The 12282-nt window shown below is 34.9% G+C and overlaps 1 protein-coding gene across 3 annotated transcripts in view; it reads left to right on the forward strand.

The window, feature by feature from the left end:
• LOC118194753 (CD151 antigen-like) overlaps nucleotides 1-12282 on the forward strand; it is a 117142-nt gene that overhangs the window by 79887 nt on the left and 24973 nt on the right. For all 3 annotated transcript variants that reach the window (XM_035365964.2, XM_085812017.1, XM_035365957.2), the window contains one exon: nucleotides 7296-7508. In XM_035365964.2, coding sequence (XP_035221855.1) covers nucleotides 7296-7508 — 213 coding nt within the window. The remainder of the gene's footprint in view (nucleotides 1-7295; nucleotides 7509-12282) is intronic.

A 12282-nucleotide genomic window follows, 5' to 3' on the forward strand; every position in this document is an offset into this window, starting at 1 on the left:
TTATTGAAAAAGGCGGAAAGCATATGGCAGAAGAAAAATTTTAGTTTCAAAAGTTAGCAACAGATGGCGCTGTAAGCGGCAGAATCACGACGAGAAACGAGAAATGATTCGTAAAACAATGGCTAAGGTAGAAGTTACACATTTAAAACGCATTGAAAAATTAGAATTGTTGAATAATTTTATTTGCATGACTGTACATATCACATCGAAAGGGACAAATCGGTTTCAAGAGTTTTGCGGCGACATACCGCATAAGAACCATTCATCAAAGAAGTTCGGGACTGTCGCGAGACTGGCGCAAAACATGTTCAATATGGTGTCCACCGTTGTGTGCAACAAGTTGAAAGTGACAAACAGCATGTTCCACAACGGATCGCAGTGTCTCCGGGGTGATGTTCAGAATGTGTTGCGAAATGCGTGCCTTTAATTCCGCTAAATTTGCAATTGGAGCACGGAACACAACATCCTTCAGATACTTCCACAGCCAGAAATCACACGGAGTAAGATCAGGCGATCGGGATGGCCAGGATGTAGGGAAATGACGGCTGATAATTCGAGCATTTCCGAAATGGCGCCTCAGCAGCTGTTTCACGGGATGTGCAATGTGCGGAGGAGCGCCATCTTGCATAAAAATGATTTCATCCACACATCCATGCTGTTGCAGACCTGGAATCACGTGGTTGCACAAAAGAGACGCATACCTCTGACCAGTGACGGTTGCGGGAACAGGACCGGAAGCACCCGTTTGTTCGAAAAAGTATGGTTGTAGGATGAATGATGCCGTAAAGCCACACCATACCGTGACCCTTTCAGGATGAAGTGGTACGGGGTGCGTTGCCAGTGGATTTTCTGTTGCCCATATTCGACAATTCTGGGTATTCACGTATCCTGTCAGATGGAAATGGGCTTCATCTGTCCACAAAATTTTCCACGGCCATTCATTATCCACTTCCATGCGAGCCAGGAATTCTAACGCAAACGTCTCCCTAGCTGTCAGGTCAGACGGAAGCAACTCCTGCACATGGCCAATTTTGTACGGTTAGCATTGCAGAATGTTTCGCACAATTGTCAGCACTGTGCTCATAGGCCTGTCCAATGTTCGGACAATTCCTCGTGCACTGCACGGTTGCACACCATCGGCCGAACCCTCCTGTAATGCTGTGGCCACTTCTTCAACTACCGTCGAATGCACTCGTTTTCTCCCTCTACCAGATTGCACATCAAACGAACTTGTCGTTTCGAATTTTTCCATCATTTTCTTTAGACATACGACACTCATTGGACCAACGCCTTCTTTTATACCCTTCAGTGTCCTGAATTTTTGCAGAGCTACTCTTGACAATCATCATTCTTGTAATACAGCTTTACCAGCAGAGCGCAGTCCTGCAGTGAAACACCCATGGCGAACGTCTGAGACGCGAAATGAGGAACAGCCTGGTATCTGGTGGCTTTATAACACTGAAATTTAACTAACATTTTAATTTAAGTCTTTTTTCGCTTGCAGCGCCATCTGTTGCTAACTTTTGAAACTAAATTTTTTCTTCTGCCATACGCTTTCCGCCTTCTTCAATAACATTCCTTTCAAATTTGACGTCATTTTCATGAGTGGTTCTTTTTTTATAGCGGTTTGAAACTTAAACTTTAATTATAATCACCCTGTATATATATATATATATATATTGACATTTTAAAAATAATCTTACTTTTTTTGAAGTTACAAGTTAAACCAAGTATATATATATATATTAAAGTCATTCCTACTTAGGTCAACAAAGAAAAATTGTATTTTAGTTATTTTTTAATAAAATATTTTTGTTTGTAATTTATGAAGCTGATGGTGGTCTGTAATTTCTCATTCTATCCATCTCTTGTAGCGCTTCATTATTGTAAGAAACCTTTCCTGTGATTTTCGAGCAGTCCAGTTCTTTAATTAATATTCCATCTAATGATTTCACACGACTCAAGGCGACATATGCTTGATCTGCTATGAAGAGTTTTCTCCCGAGATATATTACTGCATAATCTACAGTGCTACCTTGCATCTTATGTACTTTTGTTGCCCATGATACTATTAATAGTTCGTACAATAAATTAGAATTAGGAAAATGAATTTTGAGGAAATTAGGCCAATGAAGTACATTGTCGAATCCAATCGCACCATTAACCAAACCCTTCTTCACATCAATGTTTGATCTTAACATCAATTTAGCTCCGACGAATATATCTAATTCTGCAGGAAGACCAACAGTTTTATTGATGTCAGTTGGTATTATTTTACTCATATCTAATGCTTCGATGTTACGTCTACGTTGTTAGATGTTGGCATCTAACAACTGGTCTTGTGCTTTGATTCTCGATATTGCAATTCCCTTTCTTCTGAATTTGTTGTAATACTGCCATCATTAATATTGTTACTTGGTCGTTAGTCGGGTAGATACGTAGTGTCTATTCAATTGAAAAGTTTCATTTGCTATTGTTAATGCGTGTCTACGACGTAGATCTTGTAATCGTAATTTGCGTTATTCTTGAGTTTCATTTTTTATTGATAGTGTGTGTTTTTGACGATCAGCTAATAATCGAGTTTCGCGCTGCTCTTAAGACGCATCCTGTGATCTTTCATTTAGTATATCTAAACATTGGCGCTTTTGTTTCATTTGCAAGCTTTCCTTGGCGCTTATGTTTTTCTTTCTCTAATCGTCGCTTGCGTTGTGTTGTAGATTCTCTTCGTTTTCTTTACGCATTCTCTGTTTGTGAAGTAAAGGACATTTTAAAGGGTTATATTTTAAACATATATTATTATCACGTTACCATAGAGATATGGGGAGATTTTCGTTACATTAATGGGACATTACATCCGCTTCATCCAACTCTATAAAACTACATTTCTTTAATTCCATAAACTTTAAAAATCTTTAGAACTCTGTCCTACTGTTGCCACTTATTTTTGTTCAATATTACAATCCCATTGATCACAGTCATGTACTATTATTTATAAGTTGTTATAAAATTAATTTTTACAGCACGTGAGAATTCCTAATAAGCGGTCATTATTTGTTAGTCTTATAACATATTTAAAAACAGCATATCTTTAGTTCCGATAAACAGGAATAAATAAGTAGGAACTGACTTTAATATGTGAAAAAAACTGTATTAACATCAAGTGTCATCCACTACAAGTTTTAAAAAAGTGTATTTGAACTTGAGTGGATGAATAAAAAGTACTTTATTAACAATTGAAAATTTGAACAAGATATATGAAGAGTGTGAGCTAATAGTAGGAATTTAAAAAAAGGGGGGGTTGTATTCCAAAATTGGGCGCAGGATTGAAAATGTTCTTCGACGCTTGGTTTATTAACGCGTTTGGATGACTGAATGACGCCCGTTAGGGGGGAGAGGGACAGAACCGGAAATATGAAGTGAGTTGAATAATGCGCAAGAAATCTGGAAAAAAAATATCCAACAAGATATTAGAATCAAGAAGATATAAGTTTTATCAAGATATTAGAATCATAAGCCAAGTATAGAATGGTAATGAAAACTAAGGTAATGTTGAAATTATATGAGAAATATTCAAGAAGAAGAAAACCTGCCATAAATATGTTAAAATCCAAAACAAAACAAACAAATAAAATAGGGCACTAGTTGTGAGTCAAGGCTATTAACGGACCATTTCGAAAGATATGTAAAAGAGACGAAACTGGGGAGAAAAAAATGAATCAGTGAAACCTGTACCCATTTTCGTCTGCTGTTATGGAATATAAATGTGTAGAAAGGAATTGTTCCTGAAGAATTGTTTTCAAAAAGAAAAAATACATACGAGATTAGGACAAACTATGGAGAAGAAATATGGGAAATATGTGTAGTAAAGAGTTTTGAAGAAATTGGTCAGTTTCTTTATTTATATTTCGCACATTCTCGTCTTAACACTTGAAGCTGTTTTCTGGCTTACTGTAATATCGTTTTTGAATGTTATATTTAAGAGAGCAAAATAGTAACTGATCCACGACACGTATAAAATTGCGGTTGAAGGTTAAATACAAGAGATTGAACGTCACAAATAATTATCATTCAGATGAAATTTTTTCGTTTTTAAGGTACATAGAATTCTAAAATTTGTTCTATTCTCAGCTTCTAGCTTTCACTTTCTGTACAACATGTGTAGTTGTTACGGTGAAACACCAAATCTGGAGAATGTCGATTTTCACCGGTGAATGTCAACATTCACTCACATAGTCGCTTGGTGTATGTTCGAAATATTTTCCAAATATTCTTATTTCTAACTTATACCGGTGAATGTCGACATTCACCATGTACTAATGGTGAATGTTGAACAAATAAGAATATTATATTTTCTTCTCCGTAATTCATTCGCGAAAAAACGCACTTGAGAATCAGAATAAGAACTTAAGAATATAAGAACTTAAAACACACAGTACATTCAAAATGAGAAAGGAAAATAATAGAAGTTATAAACTTACCAAATTATGTGATTCAAATCTTATTTATTGCAACAACTTAAACTATTATGACACTTTGAATTGCACAAGAGACCCTTGCTTTTACAACTGCATTTATTTGTGGAACACGTCCTTTTGGAATGGCAGCGTGTACATATACTCCTCTCTTTTCGACCTATACCAGAGCATATCTGTGATTGTCGATATACACCGGTGAGGGTCCGAATGTAAAGAAATATTCGATCTTTCACCGACGTATTTGGTGAATGTTGACATTCTCAGGCGAAAGTCGACATTCTCCAATTTCGGTCTTTCACGGTAACATAGTGATTATATTTCTGGTGCCTATGCCAGGAAGCTGCGTATGAAGAAATCATGATGAAAATAATGTTTTCAGTTTAAAATCGTTTGTCAAACACTACACATTGTGTTCTACAGCGTTTGTCTTGAAAGCAAATTGATTGATAATGACAAAGAGAATTTGTTACAGATATCATCAGTTATATTTAAAGGTATCCAAAGTAAGTCCCTTTTGAAGCCACACAATGCTCCTAATGTTTTTTCCATTGCTCATGCACCCCCAGAAACTCCTTTTTCTGGATACTTCGAAGGTACCTCCTCGTCGCGTCTTGAACGGTCTGGTTTCCTTTCTTGACACTTTTAAATAATAGTGTGTCTCGAAAGAATAATTTTTTATATTTCGATTTTTTAATAAGTATCACTGTTTTCGAGATATTCTCGATTTTTACCCGACAAAAAATAGAGAAAAAATCGTAACTGCTGCTCTAGTATAGCTACAGTCACCATTCTTGCGCCAAATTAAAGAGCCTCTTGCTAGTAGGTGCAATAGACCTCGAGATAACTTCGATAGAATTTTACGTGGGATTTATTTGGGTACCGGATTCTCAGGTTCAAATAACCGCGGAGCCGAAATTTTTTTTATGATCTCATAGTCTCTCTCAGTCCTCATATTTTGTATACTTTCGATTTTAAATAAGTATCACAGTTATTTTTAAGTTTAGGGTCAAAAATCGGAAAAAAAAAAAAAAAAAAAAAAAGAAACATCCTAAGCGTCCTGGCTTTAGTCTTTCGAAGTTTCTGTCTGAAACATAATCTAGCCTTAATTTCCTCCTAGCTGAAACTGTGGTTTCATAAGTCACTTCTTGTCAGTCTTTTAATGAGAATCAAGTAAAAGAAAGTATTTAAAACGTTGTGTTGGAAGTCCGTGAGTGTTAATTCTGTGTTATAGGTAATTTTAAAAGACTCTAATATTGTTTCCGATTTGAGTGTTCGTATCTCGAGACACACTTCATCACCCGAGACCTTTCTTGTTCAGATGACTTCGTCACCCGAATTGTTCAATACGAGAGGCGTTTGTGACTCGAGGTTCCACTGCATTTGAATGGTACCTCAGTGAGAAGTTCTGAGCCAACTTAGAATTTAAAATCAGTTGGATAGTCTTTGACTTCTTAGTTTAAGTTTGAATTTGGTTGTTACTTTAAGTTACATCAACACAAGAGGTGGTTGGTTTTTAAGCATCGTATGTTCAAGTTTTGATTTGATAAAAAGGTTATTTTAAGTCTTTTCGAGACTCTACCGTTATTTCATACAAGCGGCAATTCGCGCTAAGTCTGTTAGGAGTTTGGAATTATTTTTTGCTACCAAAGCAAGTCAAACTTTCTAACGTTCTTGGAGAAAAGCAGTTCAATTTCTTATTTCTGTTTCGAAATACATAGAAATAGTGTACAGCGAGATAGGTTTCATCCACATGCTTAGCTGTCTGTGTTTTGTACGTATTGAATAAGATATGGTTGACATGAAGACAGACTCGAACTACCGCATGCCTTGGTAACTAGTATGTTTTATTTATGAGCAAAACATCCAACAAATGGTCCAAATTATTATGATAGACGATTATCTTCTAAGGCAGCTCCATTTGGCGAGAGAGAAACGTCCACCTTTATTAAATTTTATCGTAGTATGAGCAATAATGCGATGAAATATCACGATATTTGTTAATCCAAAAGGGACTGGAATAAGAATTGGCATTTCGCGTTGAATCACTATAAACGGCATATCATTTTTTCAAATTGTTGCCACCAAATGTTATCGCCCTATATTATATTTAAAGAAATTAAATAAGGAAGAATCTGCATGAATGTGTGCACGCTTGTGAAAAAACAACGGTTCCAATTTTGAATAACGTAGTGCTCCACCTCAACATGGGTACCTGAAAGCCCGAATTTGGATTTTCGAATTTGCTTTATTATCTCTTTCATGTTTTGTTAAGACTTAAACGTTAATAATAATAATAATATTAAAAATGTGTTGTAAAGCCATTTTAATGAGAAAACGGGGGGGGGGGTAAGAAACAAGTAGAAAAGTGTTATATCAACACTTAACGCTGCATCGAGAATTCTAAACATACTGTGCTGCTTTTAAAATATTTGTAATTTTGCTTTTAAATTGTATATGGCGTAAGTGCGAAGAAAATTGTACTGAAAAAAAAAGGGGGGAGTTAGTAGTAGTTAGTGTCAGCAACAGCAGACTGCGAGCTGAGCGAGAGCGTAAAAAACATTAACAAACCCTTTTGGACTACCGTTAAAATCTGAAATATTTCAGATTTTTGTTTGTATTATAATCTAAGAGCTCTTTTAATTTTAACCCATGTATTTCTGTAGGCAGTCATTTATCAAAGCATGCTATTTTTTTCCAGCAGTTTTTTCCTTTGATATGTTTAGTGTGATAAAATATAAATTGTAATTAAAAGAATGGATTTATTAAACAGATTCAGATCTAAATGGGAATTAAGGAAGTAAAAACAATGTTCTTTTACAGGTTTCTGGATGTTTCCTCCTGGCCGTGGGGATTTACCTTCTTGTCGACAAAGAAAAGACTACCCTTTTCTCTCTCATTCAAGAGCCCAATTTCAGCTATTCTCTCACTCAGTATCTGGCCTGGGCGCTAGTATGCATCGGAGGAGTTGTATTTTTTATTGGTTTCTGTGGCTGCTGCGGGGCCATCAGAGAAAACAGAGGCCTTCTGGTCACAGTAAGAAATTTTATTTTAAATACGCATAATTAGTGTTGCCAACTTATAAATACAGGATGTTTTAAGAAGAAATAGTACTTTTAAATACTTTCTGAGCAGTTGGTTTAAGATTAATGATTTAAGAAATAAGAGGTACAAGGTGGGCTTTCAGATAATGATATTTCTTTTCCTGCATGTGACACCGTTTGAAAAATGTATCCGAAATTTAAGTTTTTATGCCAATTTATTTTCTACAAAGGAAGTTCCAATTATACGATTGGCAAGAAAATAGTTTTGGTTTTTAGTGTGAAATAAAACTTAATTTTTTCTATATAAAAAGTGAAATTTAATCAGTCAAATACCTTCCATCCTGTTCGATGACCGTTTGCCATCTTTCTCGTAACTTTGTGATTTCGCGCTGATAGAGCTTCTGGTCTTTATCAGCAAAAAACGCAACTAGATGCGATTTAAGGTTATCGTTATTAATAAAATTTTTAGCATTTAAGAAGTTTTGAAAACTTAGAAATAAATGATAATTCGATTGAGCATTTCCCAACCAAGCTCCAATAATTTTGTACCTTTTGCTAATGACGTGTGAGGTCGCACATATTTGTGGTGAAGCACGATTCTTTTCAGGTTTGCTAGTTCTGACATTTTTGACATTTTCTCTTTGATTGCTTCCTCCAGTTTCATACGTTGTTGACAGTAAACATCTAGATCGATCGTTTGGTTGCTTGGAAACGTTCAAAATACACAATCCTTTGTAATGCCACCAAATTCACAGCATGGTGTTTTTCTGATGCAATTTAGTTTTCGACATAATTTGTGCTGATTCATTACGCTTGGACCATGATCCTTTTCGATTAATATTATTACAGATGATTCTTTTTTTATCACCTATGATAATGTAACAACAACAAAGAAAAGTACTTAAACAAACAAATAAACAAAAATCTGAAAAGTTTCAGAGTTTAAATTACGTCTAAAGGGTCGTTTTTTAACATTTTGTGTGTTATCTTTATTTATTAAATTCTTCGCACTTAAACCATACAATTCAGCTCAACAGCAATATCACAAAAATAATTTTAAATTGAGCATATCTTTAGAACTTCCGATACACAGTGTCGCGCACTGGAGATAATTTATTTTCTTCCTTTCTTTCCTGTACAGTGTTGCCATTGCTCGCTTGTGAAATTGTTTAGTTTGTTAATCAAAAATTCGTTGAAGTGTTACAAAATCTGAAATCAATAATAAAACAAATTCCAAATTTCAAATTTGGGCTTCCAGATGCCCATATTCACAGTAGGATTACGTCATTCAAAATTGGATGGCTCTAGGTACCGTTGTTTTATCACAATACGAGAAACATACATACAAGTACATCTATGCAGATTTTTCATTATTTGATTTCTCCAAATATAATACTTGGTGGCAACAGTTTGGAAAGCATTTTAAAGATTTCAACGCAAAATACCAAAACGAAAACAATAGTCCCTCAAGGACTTGAAGCAAATATTGATTCGCTGCTCTGTTAAGTAAATTTTTTCAATTCATACAGAATCCAAACATAAATCTTCTTAACGACTCCAAGACATCTTATTTATAATTTTCGAGTTAACCTTTTTGCAATCTCCCGCGCAGTTTCACTATATTAGATTCAATTATGGCTTTAATTTTGTCATCATCAACTTTAGAAAGTGGGCCACAACGTTGGTCATTTTCAAGTGAAAATTTTCCAGAATGAAATTTTTAAACTAATTCTGACACATGCGTTCTGTTAAGCAAACCTCACATATCTCTTTGTGAACCTCGGCCACGTTTCTGCCTCTATGAAAATAAAAAAATAAGATATGGCGAAAATGTTTATTTTTGCACCCCATGTTAAAACTGGCCGTAAACTAACAGTTGAAAACAAAAATACGCGGAATTTGTTTTTAAACCAACCTAAAAGTATCGGCTGCAAATTTCAAACGAAAACAAATTTATAAGATTGGCTGAGTAGCAAAACGAATATAACGCTATATATTTGTGCAAACCGAAATTATTTTCTTGACAACCCAATAATTTGTATTAAGTTTTAGAATGAAAATAATTTTGTAATTTTTAGAATTGGCTTTCGAGTAACTGCCAAAATTATATGACTTATACCACTTTGCACACGAAAGTAATTTACGGATCGTCGAATCTAGAAGCTGTATAAAAATGAAATCATATCAGATAAAATAAACTGAATTTCACATTATATATCTTATAGAGAAAGACGACGCACATTATGTTTCTTCGCCTTTTTAAGATCCAAATCAGCCTTAATCACTTTCTTTACAGTTGACAGTGACCATTTTAATGATTTTGCTACTGTCCTTTGACTTAGCGGAGTTTCTTTTAAGATTAAAGATCTTACCTTTGCAAAATTCGAAACATTCCGTTCTTTCCTTAAATATGTATTTGGAACAAATTTTCCACATGAAGCCATATTCTGACTTTTTTTAAATTCCTGGTTGACAATACAGTCAAAAGTCGTTAATTCGGACACCCATAATCCGGACCTCAAAGCTAAAAACTTTCTGCGCATGCGCCGCGTTGACACATGCGCATAGGCGTTTACGCGTGCACGTAAGACCTTTACGCGCAAGCGCATATGCGTGTGCGCAAATGCAGAATACGTTTTCGCGTGCGCGTTTAACGTATAACGGACGGTATAAGCTAAAATTATACAATTATCTATTTCAGTTAATGCTGATGCTTGCGTTATTCCTTAATCTTCGAATTGGATGCAGCTTATTATTTTTTGCAGACTGTAAGAGCAATTTTATGAAAGTAAACTTGAACTTTCGATTATGTCAATTTCCGATTCTGGAGCTCCCAAAGGATCTACAAAACGAAAGTATGTCTCGATGTCCGTCAAACAAAAAGTGGAATTGCTGCAAAAAATGGATAACGACATGAAGAAGGTGACAGAGAGGTTAGTGAAAACGAAAAAATTTCGATTGACAAGTTAGTCGGTATTCTCGGCACAGCAATTACGGGACTTGAACAGCAGAGCTTTTTAACTGAACAAGAAATTATGTCTTTATAGAATTAGAGAAAAAGTATTATCACATAAAAACGAAACAACTTACATTGAAAGAAATGTTTAATAAAGTAAACAAATAAATATTAAGCTTCTTTTTTTGTAAATTTTGATACCCTTTAGATCATAATTGTTCTTTATTTCCTAAAATACGGTTTCATATTTTTAATTTTAGAATTTGTGCATTCCATCTTACGAGATTTAAACTGATGATCTATAATCCGGAATAGCCGAAGTCCCGACGAGTCCGGATTAACGACTTTTGACTGTATAACCTATCGTAACTTTACATATCGAAAACCCATGGCTTTCACAGTGTTTTGTAATAACTAGAACCGAATAATTTTCTTCGAACTGCCATTTTTTCATGAAAACAAAACTGTCAAGTAGCAGATGATAATTAATACTTCCAAAAATATAGCTGCAATTAAAAAAATTAATTTCCAAGCAGACGAATATTTTTATAACAAAGCATAATCGTCTAAAAATTGTGAGAACAGCCATTGTACGGAGGTTATTTTGATATCACATGGTCTAATGTCAAGAGCAAAGCCATGGGCATAATATGCAGATTTTCTCCCGGTCATTGGAAAATATTCAAATCTTAGTTTGCGTATCAAAAAACATATATATACCACTTGCATTCTACCGATACTTTGTTATGCTGCTCCTGCTTGGAACACGGTTACTCAAACTCAACTGCATCAATTACAAGTAGTGCAAAACAAATTTCTGCGCATTATTACCGATTCACACTATCTTATCCGCAATAAACTTTTACACAGAGACTTAAAACTTGAGACGATTTCAGATTACATCAGAAGATCTAATGAAAAATTCTTCAACAAAGCCGTGCAATGTGACTTTGTTAATTACTCCCAAGTCTTTAATTATGAAATTCTCTTCGAAGATAGAAGCGTCAGACCACTTGCAGATCACACCTTCATGGGAGGAAACGACAACTTTTTCACTTAGCTCCTCAATTGGTAGATGTTTATACTTCCAATGCGTCTGATTTTGATTGAAGTTCTTCTGTAGCTTGAATATTATTCTTGGAGATTGATAAAACTAATGCAGTGAGATTTTTCGCACTGTGATGATAGTATTGTAAATAGGTTGCTTAAGTTGTTGTTGAGTTGCTGTAGTGTATTGCGTTGAATAGTTGTATTAAAATTGTATTGTATTGTGTTGTATTTAGCACTATTGATTGAGGTTGTTTAGTTGTATTTGAATTTGACATTGGAACTATTGCTGTAGTATATCTTTTCATATTGTTGTCATTGATTTGCATTGTCTTGGGTCCTCCTTGAAAGCTATGATCGCTCGTCACGTTTTGCGTCCGATTGGATTGTCTTGCTCCTTTTGGTACTTCTCTTCTTCCCCTTTTCTCCGTTTTCTCATCTGAGATTTTTTCCATGTCCGGATTTCTTTATGTCAAGTGCCCTTGGGCTTTAATTCTGAAACCGGCAAAATTGCGTCGGTCAATTGTAGAGTTTAAGTTTTTTCTTCAGTATGGATCTACGTTCTACGTCAAACAACACTGCTACGTCTTTGTCTCTTTTTTATCATATATACAAGATTTTAATTTTCTGATTTCGTAATTTCAAATGAAAAACTTAGTGCATTTCCAGAAACAAACAACATGGCTTCTCTTCTTCAGTGACAAATTTTCTAATCACTCTCACAAGTTCAGTGATCTTAAATACCTATAGTAAACATTTAACT

This window comes from Stegodyphus dumicola, chromosome 2, assembly GCF_044657685.1.
Source record: "Stegodyphus dumicola isolate Sdum_Otavi_A_Nest chromosome 2, ASM4465768v1".
Lineage (NCBI taxonomy): Eukaryota > Metazoa > Arthropoda > Arachnida > Araneae > Eresidae > Stegodyphus > Stegodyphus dumicola.